The sequence below is a fragment of the Myodes glareolus genome, chromosome 10 (assembly GCF_982192425.1).
Source record: "Myodes glareolus chromosome 10, mMyoGla1.1, whole genome shotgun sequence".
In the NCBI taxonomy this organism is placed as follows: domain Eukaryota; kingdom Metazoa; phylum Chordata; class Mammalia; order Rodentia; family Cricetidae; genus Myodes; species Myodes glareolus.
In genome coordinates, this window is record NC_142035.1 from 68446127 (window position 1) to 68466522 (window position 20396).

The 20396-nt window shown below is 36.0% G+C and overlaps 1 protein-coding gene across 3 annotated transcripts in view; it reads left to right on the forward strand.

Annotated features, from left to right (window-relative positions):
* Ano3 (anoctamin 3) overlaps nt 1-20396 on the forward strand; it is a 237156-nt gene that overhangs the window by 103877 nt on the left and 112883 nt on the right. For 2 of the 3 annotated variants that reach the window (XM_087911333.1, XM_087911334.1), the window contains one exon: nt 16059-16217. In XM_087911333.1, coding sequence (XP_087767459.1) covers nt 16059-16217 — 159 coding nt within the window. Of the gene's footprint in view, nt 1-2365; nt 2440-16058; nt 16218-20396 lie in introns of those variants that run through there. The other variant, XM_087911335.1, reaches the window with a different exon arrangement.

A 20396-nucleotide genomic window follows, 5' to 3' on the forward strand; every position in this document is an offset into this window, starting at 1 on the left:
GTTAGCTCTTTCTTGACCTTTGTTGCCTTTTTTAATCTAAGATTTTATTTTGCAAATTGTTCAAAACAAGTTTGCAAACAGACTCATTTTTAGTACTGTTTTGGATTTCTATGCAGAAACTTAGAAAATCATTTTACCAGTACCCTAAGGCATAGGTTATTTCTGGACTTTCTTTTTAAAATTAGCCTATAAAATAACAGATTCATTTATAAGAATTTTCATATTTACATAGTTTCGTTCTCCTCCCCTGCATCCTGTTTTACTACCCTTATCTCCTTAGTCTACTCCTGTGCACATTCTCACTTCCATCTTTTCACCCCCATGAGTCTACCTTCTACTTTCTTATAACATGCATTCTAAAATATTCTTCTCCATCCCTTAAAATTATTTGCTCTCACCCTCTCATGGGCTCTTGTCTAGTTTCCAGGCCTCCACATACAAATAACCCTAACTAAATGAACATATCTATCCACTATAAGCTAGGATCTGCATATGACAGATACCATGGAATATTCATCTTTCTGAGCCTGGGTTATCTCACTTAATATAATTTTTTCAGTACCACGTATGTACTACAAATCATTTTTTCTATACACATAAGTATAACTCCATTACTTGAATATACCACGTTCTCAGTAATCCAATCATCTGATAATGAACATAAAGGCTGAGTCTATTCTGTAGATATTGTGAATAGAGCAACAATAAACACGAATGAGCAAAATACTCAGTTTTTATTCAAAATAGATAAATTGTTGATATATCAATAGGCTGCTTTCATATCAATAGGCTGCTTTGAAAGAAGCATTGAAAATTTAATTAACTTGTGTATAATGAAATAAAAATGTGGGAATTATATAAAGTGCTAGAATGTGAAACTGAAGACATTTTGATGCCTCCATTCATCTCTGAAGAACTCCTCAAATAGACAAACTTCTATAACCATGAAGCTTCCAAAAGGCTTGGAAGATTTACATAAAATGATCTAACTAACTTCTACCAATCTTGACAAGAAAAACTTAAGTTTACAAGCAGATTCATTTGTCTATTGTCGTATCACCCTAAACCTGCTGGATCACATCAGATCTGGGAGGTCAAGTAGGTCAGGCCTGGTTAGTACCTTGAATAAGAGAACAAAAAAGATTATTACAGGAATTGCTAAATCCAGAATTTCCCAGCCTATGAACCCCTAAGAGAAACCATAAATGAACTTCCAGTTCCAGGAGTCTACTAATGCTTGAAGCTTTAAAAATAATTATTTCCAGGCATATATATGATTATTTGTCTAAATATAGTACCTACTGCCAAAGAATGGCTAAAATAACTGGTTTTGTGTTGGATCATCTCCTAAAATATAAGAAATACTATTGATGAGATCTTCAAATAAGAAAACAGCCTCCATAAAACAGAAGATTCCAGAGCTATAACTTACACATTCAAAATTTATCATTTTCTCCTTGCAAACACCTTACTTTTAGTAATAAAAGTAACTCTGGATCTAGAAAGAATAACACATGTATAAAAATAGTTCTTAGGAGTTCAATGCATGTTGAATACTAGCTTTCCAAGTTCCTAAAATGTCTTGAATATCTGAGTAGACTCTTTAAAATAAAACATGATCATCTGCAGGAAAATATTAGCAAAATGTGACTGGTTCATTGACCCTTCTATCTTATGTCTTAAGAAATTTTTGTCCTTGTGATAGAATTACAGCCAAAAGGATCAGGAAATTTAAGATCACTGGATCATGAAAAAGCACTTTTCTATAGATGCAGGAATGCATCTTTCTCAGTACTTGCTTCTTCTGCACCAGTTGATACAGTCTCATCAGATGTAAATATCATCTTAATGTAAAGATTGTGGGTAGTTTTGTTGTTGGCACCTAAAAATAACTGAATATTAATAAGCATGTAACTATTGAGAATAAATTGCCTGGGAACATCTGTGTCTTTCCTAATATGGTTGTGTTTGATATTAGGCAAAAATTGTAGCTGAGGTTTTGATAATGTAATCTGGAATTTTGGCATTTCACATTATATAAACCAGTGAAATGATAGCCTTTGACTGAATATTGAACTGGGCCAGCCCCATGTTCCATTGACTTTTGTTGTCATTCTATATTTTGAAGTGTCACCTTGATTTTCATTGCAAAACTGAAAATAAATTCAACTTGACTGTGTATAATTGACCACTCTGAGTTGAGGAGTCCCTTTCTTTGAGGCACCTGCTTGCCTATCTTATTTTACAAGCCAGAACCAGAAGCAGGGAATATCTGAATAGTTCAAGTTCACTTACTCTATGCATCCTAAAAATATCTGCAGCCTGGATTATCTGACTCATTCTCCTTTCTAACCCTGGCACCTAGAAATTTTCAAAAACAAAACCCACACTCGCAGGCTCTGCAATGTCCTTGGGACCGAAAGCGGATCAAGGGCTCAGGTAAGCGGCTGAACCCCGAATTATATTTTTCCTTTAACTTGACCCAGTGATTGTCAACTACCCAATGTTTATAAATGTTTTAACTTCATACTTTTTGCTTCATTCATTATAAGAGTTAGTATAAAAAACCGAAATAGAAATTCAGTTATTTCTTGCAAATGGCTTTATTGGATCTATGAGCTAACAGGTCTTTTTAGTATTTCTAAGTATATATTGGAAATCATCATATGGCTTGTTGTGTGACTTCCTTAAGTGATATTATGGCATTGAACAGCAACAATACATTGAAATTATATGTATGGTTTATTATTAAATATTACTTTTAGTTGGGTGTTCTTAAACTATATTTTTCTCTGCACAATCGAGAATAGAACATTAGCTACCCTGTAGTGCAGTGTGGGCACTCTAGTTACTGCTTAGGAGCTGATTTTTATTACTGACTATACCATATGGAAAATAGGTGGAGCTGGCACTGTGATCTGGAGGTAATGAACCTGGCCAAGTTCTTACCAGCACCGAGCATCTGCTCAGTATTGAGGTCAGAGGTTTGGCATTCCAAAAGCTCATAATTAAAAACTGTTTGAACAGGAAATTCACTTTTCTGGTGTATTTAGAGTTAATTAAATGTATATATGTTAATATATACTTTATTCTCTAGAAGACTTAGGAAATTATTTTCTTCCTAATCTGTACTATTTTTAAAATGAAAAAAATATCTTGAAGAAGAAGCAGAATTTTTAACAATTTCAGCAACATTTAACAATTTCAGCAACATTTAATAAATTTCAACTGTGTATAAATTTCTTCTGAATGCCAGCATATCTTTTCGTAGTTTACTTTAATAAAGATTTTTGGAAATGTATGAACACATTGTTCATTATAAGAAAATGTCAATACTGAGCTAATGGTGGGAGATGTTTGTGTCCTGAAATAAATTTCAGTTGCATGCCAAGTCTCTGGAATTTCAGTGGAGGAGTCTAAACAGGGAAGTCCTGGTGAAATATGGCATCTTACTAACCAAATAAAGACTTCCCTTCCTTAACTCAGAATTAAACTTACACAAAGATACACAGGAGGTCAAAATTTAATATCACTAATGATAATTATGGAAAGGATATTTGATTTTTAAAACCTTTTATAGAGTCCCTAGGACAGAATTAAGAAACAATTATATAATATAATAATGACTTTGTGTGCCAGGACCATCCAAATAGTTATACAAACTGTAGAGGAATGTTAAACCAATCTGTCTGTTGTGTATCATGAACATTGAATTAAAGGAGCCACATAAATAAGGAAAGGAAGGAGCCATTGCCTATCTAAGCCTTGCAGTCTTCTGAGAAAACCTGAGACATGCACTGCTCCTTTGTCTTTGAGGAAATATTTGAATCCAATTTTATAAAATGTTGAGAAATTCATAAAATGGACATAGTGATAACTGATATTTAAAATTTGCAAAAAAGTTCTGTGTGTGTAGGAGGAGATATGGACAGGAGTTAGAAATTCTGCATACTCGGAATGTTCTATTCATTCACACTTTTGAGTGTGAAAACATAAAATCTTCAGCCAGGTGGTGGTGGTGTACACCTTTAATCCCAGCACTTGGGAGCCAGAGGCAGGCAGATCTCTGTGAGTTCGAGGACAGCCTGGTCTACAAGGGCTAGTTCCAGGACAAATACCAAAGCTACACAGAGAAACACTATCTCAAAAATCAAAACAAAATAAAGTCTCAGTCTAGAACTAGACTCAGTAATAAAGAGTTGACTTGTGCAAGATATTCATGTTTCATGAGTCCTTACAAAACTCTATCAGTTGGTCCAGGACATGTAAAACAATGTGTAATACATGTCAAGATTGACTAACTGAGATACATTCCCCACAATCCTGGGTTAACAAGAGAACTATGGTCGTTTTTACTTCAGCCATTGTTTTCATGGATGGAAAGTAGAGTTAGGCCAAAAGCAGGGATACAGGGCCATAAGGAAAGGGATATTTTTCTAAGGGACACAATAACTCAATAATTACATGACAATAATGAAGTTTGGACCCTGCTGCATATTTTAGGCATATAATTCAATCCAATAGATGTTGATTGCCCATCTTTATTTTTACTCTAATTTAATAATTGTACTTCATTTTATGTGCACTGATGCTCTACCTGTGTGCATGCCTGTGCAACATTTGTGTGTCTGTTGTCAATAAAAGCAGGGAAGGGCATCAGGTGTTTTCTGAGACTGGAGTAACAGTCAATTGTGAATGCCTTGTGGGTACTGGGAATCAAACCTGGGCTCTCTAAAAGAGTAACCATGGTTCTTAACCACAGAACCATTTCTCCAGTCCCCAGATCTCAGTCTTATGGGGTAAAATAAACTTTTTCTACACAATTAAGGAGGAAGAAATCATCACAACCTATGAATAAGGAATGCCTTCATAAAAAGGAAAAGGCATCTTTAATGTAATAAATTCACATAAATTAAAACTGAGAATATGACCTTCAAGTATAATTAAAAATAGTGAAAATCCATCTGAAGACAGAAATTGTAGATTTTAACATATTCACAAATCAAGGGGCTTGCTATCTAAAATGTATGTAGGATAGAAAATTATTAGAAATGGAAATACAATTTAAAACCCCAATGAATGTCTATTATATAAACTCCCTAGTTTTGAAAAATTGGAGAATTCATTCACAAGGCGCAAAATTGCTTTTGGCATGATCACAAATCAATTTCGATATTGTTTATCAATATATATTGAAATCAAAACTAAACATTATGAGTGAACAGTATTTTCATAGGTACACCTGATATAAAGACTTCTAAACAAGTACTGCAAAATATATAAATGGATGTTTATTTTAGCTTTATAGTAATTAAGACAGGATATAGTCAAATGTCTATCAACATGGGCATGATAGAACTTCTGTTGTATCCATACACTATGATAATGCATGACAAGAAAAGAAATGGAAATGAATGAAAATTAGAAATGTACTTTACAGCTATAATATTTCATGAAAGTAGCTATATATAAATTATCTTATGTTTATATTTGGATAAACTGAACATTTAATGATGTACCCTTTGTTGCTCTAAAACTGTAAGAATATCAGAATCATAATAGACAAAGTTGCGCTGAGAACTGAGTATGAAGGGCATTGTGATTAAGAGAAGAATCTGAGAAGGATTTCTGTAAAAGGTGTTGAGGTTCTATTTTTGAAATTAATAGTTGTTTAGATAATTATTATGCATTGTATTATTAAACTATGAATTTACTAATTATTTTGTAGTAAATTAAAATACACATCATATAAGCCTATGTAAGGGACATTGGTTTTTCCGTTGCTCTGTTTCCACACTCAAAATGTTCAAAACAGTGTCCTTTGTATTATTTATCTATGTTTCCAGCTACCTTTATCCTGAGAAAGTCAGTTTTCCTACAAGCAAAAGGGCTATTGAATCACTGAGAAACAAGCAATACTCAAATACAAACTTAGTAGATACAAGTTTTGTGTACATGTGTTTGTTACATCTATGAGTGTGTGTCTTTGCTCTATAGTGTGTGTAAAGGCCAGAAGACAATTTACAGGATTTAGTTGTCTTCTTCTACCTAATTCTTCCACCAGTTCAGAGGTTGGAACTTATGTTGTCAGGTTTATCGAAAAACACTTTAATATGCTGAGCCATCTTCCTGGCCCCATATAAATTTCCAAATTCCCCCATTATAATAATATGGCCTTTTAGAGTAAGTCAGACAGTAATGTCCCTCATGCATTATCTCATTTAGTCTTAGTAATAATCCTTCACAGTTGGTGTAATTATTACTCTGATTTAAAAGCTGTAGAATGGAGACTGAGCACTGTTAAACTAAATGAACAGGAGGCTCAGTTAATTGGAGCCCAAATAATTTGAATACAGATTTAAATACCTCAATCATTGTATCATATTGAATTATACTAACTCGAAAGTGTGGCCAACTGATAATCAGAAATCAATATAGACTAATGACATAATCTAATATATTATAGTCTTCACTAAATTTATTGAATTTAGCAAGATAATAAAGCCCTTACTGGCTTCTGCAGCCCATTAGACAGTTTCTTTCTGACTGTACCCTGTTATTCAATTTCTGTAATCATTCCTCTATAATCTGTTTTCAGTATTTCATTAGCATATAAACATCATTTGATTATTGGTTTCATTACATTTTCACATATGTGCATCATATACTTTGGTCATGTTCACCATCATCATAAGCTTTTATCCCTCTATTTCCTTTGCCACCCCTGCCTTTTCCTGAGAAGTCCCTATTTTGCTTTCATCTCTCTATTGTTTTTACTTTGTTTTAAAACTTGGTTTAGCATTGAAAGAAAACTGACTGCTTGTCAAAGGTAGATAAATATAATGAAATTAGATAAATACAAGAGGGGAAAATAAAAATAAAAATAAATAACATATACAAAATAATATAAATTAAAATATTACTGAAAACAGAGTAAGTATAAGAAGGAAGAAGTGTGTGTGTGTGTGTGTGTGTATGTGTGTGTGTGTCTGTCTGTCTGTCTTTCTTGCTATTTGTTTGGTGCTATATGTGGGTTATGGAGAGTGAAAGAGCAGGCAGGTGTTTTTTATGGCTGTATCCATTTTTAAAACATTCTACTCTTTGCATACCAAAACCCAATACTGTCTATGCTTTGTTTTGTGGCCAGTGGGCTGGACGTGCTCTTACTTGTTCCAAAGATCTCCCAGTTTGGAGTCCAGGTAAACGTTAATGTCGATGTCATGAAGTATTGCCCCAATACACCAGAGAGTGGGAAAAGTGAGCAAAACTGTAACATTTGCACTGGCCAGGGGGAACTTCACTCTGATGACTACGCAGTGCTTTCAGACCCCATCAATCTTACAGAACCTTAGGGAAGAGACAAAAGTGCAAACACCATGAAACACAAGACTTAGCATTTGGGGTTTGTAGTTTCCCTGACTAACAGCAAATTCATATGGTGGCGGTGGAGTGTGGCTCCAGGGAGGACATGTGAAAGCCTCTGGAGACACTCAGCATCTTCTTACTTCTTACACTTGAAGACTAGCATAGTGCATAGTACACATTAATTGTTCAATAATTGTTTGTTAAACTCAAAATAAGTAACAAACCCATCCTATTCTATATATATAAAGCAGCTACTGTCATTATGTTATTTTTAAAATGCCTTTTGAAAAATCTCCACTATTATTTTTCAGATGGGTTAAATATTTATAAAGGTTTCTATTGTAGGAGGCTGCTTGTTTGTTCCTGGCTACTCAGCCCTGAAATAATCACTCAGAAACCCTATTATTTGCAATACTGTTTGGCCAAGAGCTTAAGTGCATTTCTGACTAATTCTTATATCTTAATTTAATCCATCTCTATTAATATGTGTATTGCCACATGGCTTTGGCTTACTGGATAAAGTTCCACCCAGCGTCTGTCTCTGGCTACATGACTTCTCCTGATTCTCCCTTCTTTTTCACAGCATTCAGTTTAGTTTTTCCCACCTAGCTCTGTTCTGACCTGCTCTGCTACAGTCTCAAAGCAGTTTTTTTATTCATTAACCAACAAAAGAAACACATAGACAGAAGGATCTCCCACACCAGGTTTCTTTCTCATATGAATCATAAGTCACCTGTTCTTGAGATACACTTTAAGATCAGCTTTTCTGGATGTTTCTGAGCTCCGTGTTTTTCAAATGCATGATTGTTTTCAAAACAGTTGGAAATTAGTAGATTTCTAGTAACCTTTCAAGATATATATATGTTGTGACCAAAAACTACTTAGGATTTTCTTTTCTTGACTTTCAATTCTAGGCTGTAATTCATTGTTAAGGGAAGATAGGGCAGAAACTCAAACAGGAACTGAAGAACAAACTACGTTTGCTGCTTCATGGCTTCTTCCCTGGCTCATGCTCGGCTAACATTCTTGCATAGTACAGACCCACCTGCCTAGGAATGGTGCTGCCCACATTGGACTGGGCCCTTTCACATCAATCATCAGTCAAGACATTTCCTCACAGACATGTCCACAGGCCAATTTGACTGAAATAATTTATTATTTGAGGTCCCTACCACAACCAGGTGACTCTAGGTTATGTCAAGTTGAAAATTAAAACCAACCACCACAAACAGACACCAGATGAATTACATGCATCCCAGATTCCCATTAAAAGTTAATTTTTATTCCATGTTCTGGAAATAATAAATATAAAAATCTTGAATATAAATTGAACATATCCTACACCGACTGGAAAATACTTGAATAATCTAAATCATTATTATTTGATTTTATACTTTGTCACTTACTTTTTATAAAATGTACTTTATGCCAGGCAGTGTGGCACATACCTTTAATAACAGCACTCAAGAGATCAGTCTGGTTTATAAAGTGCTTTTCAGAATAGTCAGGGCTACATATATAAACTTTGTATCAAAAAACAAACAAACAAAAAGTATCTTAAGTTTTACTTTTGCATCTCTATTTAATAATATGCACAATAAATTTTTTTGAGTTCTTCATGTAAGCAAAAGATTAAACCATAGATTAGTTTACTCAGTTAATGACTATCATAGTTCAAAGAAAATGCTATGATCTTCACCATTTAATTACATTGAATCTATATATAATTCCTTTCACTTGATTTAGAAAAGATATTCAGATATTGCCTTGCTTTTTCTTGTATCTTGATATTTATGTTGTATTGTGTGTAGGGAAACTGGGAAATTCACTATTTTTTATTTAGATTTAATAGAATGATTGGATAATGAATCACAGCATGTGTTAATGGAATTTCAGGCATTGTTTACTCAGACAGATATGACATTTGGGTATAATAATTAGTCACTTCTTATCAGTAAGATAGCAATTTTCTAATAAGGCAGGATTTCTTTGGGTGACATTAGCACCCACTTGCTTAAAAATGGGGAAATTGATCTCTGTAATAACCAAAGTTCCATTTTCACTCCATGCTGTTATCCAAACAATGTTAAGTCCCTTTTAAAGTGTCCTGCTTTGTGTTAGTAAGTGTAGCAATCAATCTCTTGATTCATGGGGCTTTCCAAATGTCTTCTTCTTCTTCACCTAATATGCTGCTAGTACTGCAAGTATCAACTGCTGTGTTTGTTTTTTTCTAAATTGAAGAAGAAGGCTATAAACTAAGAAAAAAATTAAAATGCAGAGCTCACTGAGACTTGGGTGCAAAGTATCAGGCAAGCTGTTAACACTGAAGTGCCATGAAGCTGGTGTGAAAGTTCATTGTGGATTCATATCACTGATCCTTTATAAGAGAGAAGATAGTAAGTGAACACACCAGCTCTTCCTGTCCTTCAGGTGTTTTAAGTTAATGCTACCTGGCTACACATGGGTCTTCCCTCTCAATCCTTTCACACCTCCTTGCCTTCTTCCTTTTCTTTTTTCTTTCTACAAATGTTCATTGGATCCTACCATCCATCTTGTTAAAAGTTATAAATTTGGACTACTCATTGAACAAAATAGAAAAAAAAGGGGTTTGAAAACCCACTGTGAGGAATTTTCTGCATCAAATTGGCCTACAGGCATGCACGTGGGATAGTTTTTTGACTGCTAATTGATGGAGGAAGACCTCAGTCACTGTGGACAGTGACACATGTAAGTGGGTGGTTTGGGAGTGTGTAAGGAAGGTAGCTGGGCAGAAGCAGAGAAAAGGGCAATCAGCAGTGTTCCTTCACAGTCTCTACTTTAAGCTTTTATATAACTCCCTCACATAGCTTCTCCTCCAAAACAAGCTGTAACCTGCATGCCAAATAAATCCTTCTTCCCCAAGCTACCTTTGGTATCTGTTTTATTTTCAAAGAAATAATAACAAACTAGAACATGTTCATTTATAAAATTCTAATTATATCAGCATAAAACAATTGGTAAAAACACAAATAATTCAGCATAATGATAGAAGCTATCAAGTGCTAAGAAAATTAATATTGGAGAAACTGTGATCGAGACTAAGGAACACCATAGATAACCTCTGGAGAACCTGAGAGAGAGGAGTCACTTGACTTCATCCATGGTGCTGACCACCACTCAGTATCTCACCCCTCATACTAGGCATGTATTGTTGGGATTTCTGTATGCCTCGTCCCCAGCTGGTTAGACCCAGAGAAAATCACACAGAGAGTCTACATTAGATATAAACTGATTGGCCCATTAGCTTAGGCTTCGTATTAGCTCTTATAACTTATATTAACCCATTATTCTTATCTATGTTAACCACATGGCTCAGTACCTTTTTCAGCGTGGCAAGTCACATCTTCCTTCTTTGGTGTCTGGACAGGACTTGAAAGGAATGGGCATCCTACTTCCCAGAATTGTCCTGTTCTCCTTGCCCCACATCTACTTCCTGTCTGGTTGTCCTGCCTATACTTCCTACCTGGCTACTGGCCAATCACCATTTATTTAAAATATAATTGACAGAATTCAGAATTGTCCCACACCAGGTATGGAACAGAGGGACACAAAGTAGGCAAGCCAAACTGTTACAATAATCTAATTAAAAAGTTATCACAGTTAGGATAGTGAGGTGTGAAATGGTATAAATGATGAAAAAGAGAAGACAAATTCTGTTTATACATAGTTACTAGAGCCCCAGATAAGACCATAAGTGGATGCCCTTCTGGATTAACTGTTTCTTTTTCTATGACATCTTGGAATCAGTTAAGCTTCAGTGTATTCAGAACATGATGCACCTAAAAGGCTACATGGGATTAAATTAAACAATTTTGGAAGCACTTAGTAAAAGGTGTGCTTCAAAGTAAATGTTCAACAAGTGATAGCTATTGTTGTCACTATGATGTAAAACTTTGTTGTATCTGCTAGTATTGATAAACTAGTCTCTGTATCAGTAAGGATTAGTACACAAAAGACAGAATGGAATATATATTTTCATGGATATATATTTATATATATATGTGTGTGTGTGTGTGTGTAAATATATAATATATATATTCATTCTGTCTCTATGCATAATTTATTAAATCAGCTTACTTTGAAACAGCACCACCATCTGTGCTACATTGAGAAGCTGAGAACCTGATAGTTGCTCAGACCACAAGGCTTCTTCAGTATCAACCTGGTGAAGAAAACCTGGGTATTACAAAAGAAACACTGTCACTCAGATGAGGATGGAGGAGGCCTGAAAACACTAATTCTAAAATCAGCAAAGGAATCAGCAGCCAGAGCAAGGGGGAAGGTGTTTTTTTGTTTGTTTCTTTCTTTCTTTTTCTGGACTGCTATAAGAAAGTGCCACCATATTTTGAGTAACTCTTTCCATATCAATTAAAGATATCAGAAAAATTTCTCAATTAATGCTCTCTGCACATGTGAAGCTCATTTGTTGCAAGCTGACATTAAAAGTGACCACCATAGTCCTGTTAAGCCACTTAATAAAATATTTCTTGAAATAATGCTAGTTTTCTATTCGTTAAAAAATAAAAACCTATGTACCACATATTCTTGTCCTTGAGCTCAGCGGTGGCTAGGAGATGAATTCATACAGTAGATTGCTCTATTTGAATAGCAGAGTGTATCATGGATCCTGAGAAACATAACCTGTTGTTGCAGGGTGACATTCTTATTTGTTTTCTTTTGCTTCCTTCACCTAAATGACTTCTTGCTTTTTCTCTCCATGGACACCACTCCCTAACATCATCAGACTTTCAATTCTGTGACCTGGAGGTATACATGTGTCCTAATCAGGCTCTTCATAGTAGTTCAACAAGCCTTCATCTAAAATGGTGTTGGTCCCCCAAGATGTTACGCAGTTTGTCTGCATCTCAAGAATGTCTATGTAGGAAACATTGAGTAACAAGCAGACACAGCGCACATTAGCTAAAAATGCAGACCTGGATTCAAGGCCTTGCTCTTCTTTATGATCTTGGGCATTAGAGTCCTTATGAAAGACACCAGGAAATGTCTTCATCTTTAAATCTAGTGTCATTTGAGTATTTTTTGTCCAACTTTGAGGTGATACCTTTTGTTATATCTTATTCTGTTTTATTTTATTATATATTTTTTAAATGAACAAATGAAATCTTTGTATAAATGAACGAATGAACAAACAACCATGAAAATCTAGCCACTAGAGTAGGTGTTAACAGCTGAACTGTCACTTAGCCTGCTGGGTGATAAAGGATCGATTTTCCTTAATAGAGTGACACTTGGTATATCAAATATTCCAGGACAGCCTCCTGTTTTGGATTAGCTCACTAATGCATAATCAGACACCACACTCTTTGTGTACTTTTATTTTGTTACAGTTTGGTGGAGGTTTTGTTTCTAGTTTTGTTTTGTTTTGTTGAAGGGTATGGTTTTCTTTTTTGTTTTTGTTTTTAGGGTGTTGTGTTCTTTTATTGAAGATTTTGTTTGTTTGTTTGTTTGTTTTTGAGAAAACTTAAAGTTGGGTGGGAAGGGATGAGGAAAGGATCTGGAAGAACTTAGGGGAGAGAAAGAATATGATGAAAATATATTTAAATTTCAAGTTGTTCTAAATAATAAAAATGATTGTACAATCTATATAGTCTTAGTATATTTTAAGGCAGGAAATGTTGGGGAGGCATTTTAGAGCATTAAAGGATGTTAGCTAAGCTATTTTTAGCAACATAATAGTTTATTGATTATTTGGGAATTTCACAACATGCACCCCAATCGCATATCTTTCCATTCCATCATTGTGCCCTTTCCCAACATACAAAAAAAAAAACAAAAACAAAAACAAAACAAAACAAAAAACCAAGGACAATATGTGTTGCCCATACACTCACTCATTGGTCAAATTCCCAGAAGCCAACCTCTTAAGGATATTTGAGTCTCCCTCCCTATCACCCTTCCCCCAGCTTGCTCTCTCTCTCTCTCTCTCTCTCTCTCTCTCTCTTTCTCTCTTTCTCTCTCATACACGCGCACACACACACACACATTGTGCCCAGATTACAACCCCTAGAGAGAGACCACCAGAGAGGCCCAGACTATAATAAGCAAGGTTTAATCAGCATAATACAAACATGTTTGGAACTTATCTCCACCCCGTTACAAGAAGGTAGAGAGGAGTTGTATCTCCTCTGTGGGGTAAGCTTTTAAAGGCATAACTGCAAAGAGAATCTTTGAAGATGCTTTGGCATGGATACAAGGACTTTTGCTCCCTCCCATTCTGTTAAGTCAGCTTTTTTCTTGTTTTTAGAACAAGGCCACTGTTCTTGAGTTAGGCCATCTTTGTCAGCCTGTACCAGGTGGCTAGCTGGGCTGAGCTAAGTGACCTTGTGCTCAGAATATCCTGGGTGGGAGAGGAAAAGGCCATTATCTTCCTAGGAAAACATTCTGCTAGGAAATTTCTTCTTGCCCCTTTGAGAATAAGGGGTGAGGGTCACACACACACAAACACACACACACACACACACACACACACACACACACACACACACACACCAGAAGCCATCTGGTGTGAAGAGCTACACTTCAGCACCTTTATCACACTTTTTATTAAATCTATTTCTTTGTTTTACTTCCCAACCAGAGTTTATCCTCCCTCCTGTCATCCCATTCCCTCCCCCTACCTCTCCTCAGCCCCCTTTCCCAATCCTTTCCAGCTATGTTTCTATTTAGAAAGGGGCAGACCTCCCATGAGTGTCAATAAAGCTTGGAATATCTAGTTAAGGTAGGACTAAACTCCTCCCCTTGAATTAAGGCTGAGAAAGGCAAGCCAGTATGAAGAATAGGTTCTCAGAAGCCAGGCAAAGCATTACAGGCAGACCTTGCTCCCATGGCTATGAGTCCCATAAGCAGGCCAAGCAACACAACTGTCTCACATATATAGAGGGCCTCCATCAGTTCCATGCAGGCTCCTGGCTGTTGGTTCAGACTCTGTGAGCTCCTATGAGCCCAGGCTACTTTTTTCTGTGGGTTCCCTTCTGATGATGTTGATCATCTGGTTCGTACAATCCTTTCTCCCTCTCTTTAGCAGGATTCCCCAAATTCGGCCCAGTGCTTGGCTATGGGTCTCTGCATCTGTTTGCATCAACTATCGATGGAAAGGTCTCTGATGACAATTGGGGTAGTCACTAATCTGATTACAGGAGATGGGCAGTTCAGTTTACCTATCTAATTGCTAGGAGCCTTAACTGGGGACATCTTTGTAGATTTGTGGGAAGTTTCCCTTGCTTTCTTCAATGGCATACTGTCTAGACTGTTTTGGGTTTTTTGTTTTGTTTTGTTTTGTTGTTTTTGCTTGTTTGTTTCTGGAGTCGGGGTTGTAAAAGCCTTCAATGCCTCTCATTCTCAACTATGAATCTGGAGTCATTGCTATTACTGCAACAGAAGCTTCCCTGCCCACAACAGCTAGTGACAGCAAAGATCATGAAATTTCACCAGGTTTACCATGGCTACATGGACCACATACATCCACATGGCCTCTGGCTATCCCACAGAAGATAAGCTCAACATTGTCCCTGGTGACAGCATGGATCATGGGCCTCATCATGGCCTCTGGCTGCAGCAGGGTCCATGGATATCAACACAACCCCAGCAGAGCTCATGAATACCAATATATCCTCTGGAAGCAGCAGAGATTATGAAGATCCACATAGCCTCCGGCTGCACAATCTAAGACGATGGACCTCAGCACGATTAAGATCTTTTAAGATGAATCTTGCAAGGAAAACATCTAGCTGAATATCTCCCAGTTTATGAAAATAACTTCTAATATTGACAACATCAATATGAGATCCTTCAAACTGCTTTGTGGGTAGGTTTAGGGACTGTACATGTGTGTTACAGAGCATTGCCCTGTTTGAAAGAGTCTGTTTTTGCTGCTGCATTAGCCAAGCTAGCTGGCCCTAGATAGTCAGAAGACTCTCCAGTCTCCTCTTCCCATTTCCACACTGGGGCATGTTGGGGTCACTGAGAAATTCATTTCTGTGTCTGACTTTTATATGGAATATGACAATTCACACTCAGTTCCCGAGGCTTGCTCAGCAAGCATTTTTACAAACGGAACCATCTCCTCAGCATCTTTAACCAGTCTTGATGAGCTAGCTATGAGTTGTAATGGGTGCACTATTTCCATCCCTTTGCAGTTGTATCCTAAGAGTAAACATTTCCCGATGCTCGCAATTCAAGAATTATTGCATGGTCTCAGCATTATTGAACAGCAGTTTAGAAAAGCAGAGATTTGTGTAAGTCTTAAATAATACATGGTACAGTGGTGGTTTCATTTCCTTCTGCCTTGATGTCTTTAACTTTGAAATGTAAGTTGTGAATGAACAAGATAAGGTATGAAAATAATTATATTTTGACATGGTCTGCTCAATATGGAAGATATGCTAGCTAGTATTTTTACAGAGACTTATTGAATAAAACATACACCAACTCAAGGATCGGCCATCAAATTATAAACCTAATCATGGGTGTGCAAGCCGGTCTTCCATTGTAGATTGCAGACTAGTTTCAATTTTCTTTTTAAAGTTTTCAGTAGGCATCTAAAGCATACACATTATTTTCTGTTATTAACTTGTTAATGCCTATAACTAGCATGCATGTTTATCTGACTTACACTGTTCACCAATCTTTTCCAGAATGACATGAATTACATAGCCTCCAGTGGACTCTTATTTAAAGATGGCAAAAAGCGAATTGATTACATCCTGGTTTATCGGAAGACAAACATACAATATGACAAAAGAAATACATTTGAAAAGAACCTGAGAGCAGAAGGCTTGATGCTGGAGAAGGAGGTACAGGCTTTTCCATTATCAGTATTTTTTGACTAATATTCTGGTATAGATACTATCAATCATACTTTAGTATATATGGTCCATGCCATGGAAATTAATGAATTATACTCATTTTTCCAAATGTGAAATAAATAGATATGTACTGTCCCATTTAATTATGTATTTATTTTTTTCCTCTATGTTTTTCTGTACATATAAAATATTTTTTCAAAGAATGTGGCAACTTTTCTAGTTTTGAAAAACAAATATGTATAGATTATGCCCATGTAAACTAGAAAATCCTATGATAAGAGAGCGAAAAGTGATAGAAGTTTGGTCAAGCTGCTGAAACGCAAGTTTGATTGATGGCCTCGACCATCCTCTTTCTTCCATGCTTTCATGAGTCTTTTTAAAGAACTATTTATTCCTTCCCATCTGGTAAAACAACAAAAGGATTAAGGTCTCTGAAAAAAAGAACATAGAAAAGAGGAAATACATACTTCTCATAGGTCTATGATGTTAAAATTGCCACTTTTGTTATTTTAGTTAGCCTATGGTTCACTTTGTTTTGTAAACATCTATTTTACTGAATTTCATTATGAGTACCAGTGACTGGATATGTACACGTGAGTGCAGGTGTTGTTGGAGGTGGGAGGTGTTGGGTTCCTTGGACCTGGAACTACAGGCCGTTGTAAGCCACACAACACTGGTGCTGGGAACTGAAATAGTCCTCTGAAAGAACAGTAACCTTTTTTAATCAGTGAGGTACCTCTCTAGCTAAAACTAAACAGTTTTGAAATGGGAGCATGAAAAATGCTGTTAGGTCTTAAAATAGTATTAAAAACACAGTGGTTGAGCTATATTCCCAGAATCTATGAAAACAGTTTTCAGAGACAGCAGTATAAATAGGCTAAGTTTTCATTCCTAAGTGGAATTGCACCACTATTCTTTTTTTAATATTTTATGAAATTATAATAAATCACATCATATCACCTCTTCTCTTTCCTCTCTCCAGTCCCTCCCATTCGTCCCTTGTACTGTGTCACATCCATGGCCTCTTTCTTTTTAACTGTTATTATACACTCACACACTCTCACACACACACATAAACACACACACAGCTAAATATATAAATTCAACCTAAAAATACAATTTACAAATACATTGGATAATAGTTTCGTACTCCCTAATATGCATTACTCAAAAATTTAATTCTAAGACATGGTTTTGGGAATGAAAAAATGAAAGGGATGGGATCAGAGGGTACCAGAACAGTATCTCTGAGTCCCAAGCAACACGTTGCTAAATCTTAGAAAATTGTCCCTACTGCTTGTAGTGGGTTTTTGGAACCCATTCTCTTTGGATGAATACCTTGTTCAGCCTAAGTATAGTAGGGGGAGCCTTGGGCTTTCCCCAAAGCAATGTGCCTTACCCTCTCTGAGAAGTGGATGGGGGGAAGGGTGGGGGAAAAGTGTGAAATGAGAGGAGGGGAGGGAGTGGAAACTGGAATTCAAACATATTCATTATAAGTATATGAATTGAACTTGGAGCTGAGTACTTGGTATTAGATAACTAATTGGGGGTTCTTCCCTGAATCATATTTTATCACATTAGAGAAAGACAAACCCCTAATATTAAATAAACAAACAAATGAAAAGCCAAGAAAATGGGTATCAAGGCCAATGTTCACATTGCTACCCAGACAAATGTCTTTTCCTTTACAGAATTTCCTAATAACTGGTTTCCTGCTGGCTGCCTCTCAGCATGTTTTATGCACATAAACAAATTACTAATGTTTCTACTATGGTCTTAGCTCCTTGACTCTGCAGAATATCAAAACATACAAATTTAGTCAGCCATTTTTTAGCTGGTTAAAATTTCAATATCTTAACAGTTAACTTGTAACTGTTGTGTTTTAACTTGATTTTTAAAATGCTAAGCTAAATCAAAATACTGAGGTAATTTTCTTTTTGTGAATTTCACAATTATATTTTTCTTAACAATTTAATAATATTTCAACGTACAAATATATGACATTTTTATTATACATTCATCAGTTGCAGAAGGTTAGTATCTAGAATATACAAAGAACTACCAAAAGCTAAATGTTAAGAAAATAAACAACCCTATTTTTAAAAATGGGACATAGCAACAGTCCTTCATAGAACCTTCATTCAGTAACTGATGGGAGCTGATGCAAAGGTCCATGGTCAAGAACTGGGCTGAGTTCCAAGAGTCAAGTTGAGGAGAGGGAGGAGGGAATATTTTTTATTTTATTTTATTTTTTTAAAAAATAAAGCAAATTATCTTTTTTCATTTTACATATCAATCCCAGTTTCCATTCCCTCCCCTCCTCTCATTACACCCTTCCCCCCACCCTTCCTCCCATCTACTCAGAGAGGGTAAGGTACACTGCTTTGGGGAAAACCCAAGGCTCTCCCTACTATATCTAGGCTGAACAAAGTATTAATCCAAAGAGAATAGGTTCAAAAAACCCACTACAAGCAGTAGGGATAATTTTCTAATAAGATTTAGCAAAGTGTTGCTTGGGACTCAAAGATACTGTTCTGGTACCCTCTGATCCCATCCCTTTCATATTTCATTTCCAAAACCATGTCTTAGAATTAAATTTTTGACTAATGTATATTAGGGAGTGCTAAACTATTGTCCAATGTATCCTTAAATAACTGAATTTATTAGTATGTGTTAAAATTCTTTTAATATGTATAAAAGAACAGAAACATGCTGAGTTCACAGTGAGAAGAAGTTTATTTACACACTGCCAAATGACACAGAACAGGGAGAGCAAAATTCTGATTTTAACTTTTCATCCAATATTCTTCTTATTTTACCTGGGACTGTTAACGCAGAATATCTCTACTCCTAGTTACTAAACATATAAAAATGTATTTATTGAAAAAAGATTCCTATGGAGTGTAATGATTCAGGTGATTTCTTTGGGATTTCTACATCACACACGTGAGAGCCAATACTTCCTAACATCACCTATTTACTCTCTAAGTAATCTTACAAACACCGAACACGCTTCAAGGGAACCCAATATTTATAGAAACCCAAATAACTGTGTGTACTGATACCCACCTGTGCAGAAACCAGACATATGCACAGGTATCCTAACAGATAAGATTGCTGCTTCTCTCTGTTCTGTTGAGTCTTCTTGGCCAAAGTTCAGATGTTGTTGAGTCTTCTTCCTTATTCCTCTGAATTACTACAAAGAAAAATTCCATGATGCAGTAAAAAGACAGTTATGTTCCATACTGAAAGGGATGTTTCTTTATTCTTGTGGTTTCAAGTTGTTTACATTGGCACACAGCAAGATCGAGCCCTCTGATTCCTGTTATTCCTGGACAGAGGATGTTCCACTCTAGGTTACATGATTATGGTTTTCTCAACTAACTTTCACTTTTTTCTGATTTGATACACACTAAAGAGCTAGGAAATCTGGGTCAGTAAGTGAATCAATTTACCTATATCATTGGACCTGCTACCTCTGCACACTGTAGCCATTATACTAGTAGTGCTATTTCCTCTTTCTTCTCTAGCATTTCCCTATTAAAGTAAATGTTTGGTTGTTGATTATGAGAATGGTGGAAAATATTTGGGGAAACTCATTCCTCCATATTTCATCTTACTAGTGTTAAATCTGAAGTGGGTGTTTTTTATAATTCCTCCTCTGCAAATGCCTCATTAAATATGATCTGGACAACACTAAGAAAGTCTGGTTGTGTTTCCAAGAGAGAAGAAAAACCATGGTGGGGTACAAAGTGATGTGAAGATGCAAGGAGACAGAATATAGAGAGAGGAGTTTTTAGTTGTTAGTAAATGTTAACAACACATAATAGATTTCATTAGGATATCAAATGTGGCTGTAACATAATAATCCAGTTGTGGAGTGTCATATTGAATGTTTACATACCCGGGAATTATAATGGGCATGTACAGCGAAGAGTGGAGATTCTAAGGGCCCTTCTACATCACTACTATTACAAACATCAGCACTCCGCATTCTCCTGCGAACCAAGAGGCTGAGAAGATAGAATGTAACTGAATATATTTTGAAATAAAATCCCATGATGATTAAAAGCCCATTGGTAGGAAAATACTCTCAGCTCTCTCAAATATCAAATCCAGTGTTTTAAGGTTAGTAACACAGAACAGTGGTAGAGCCCTCACATACCC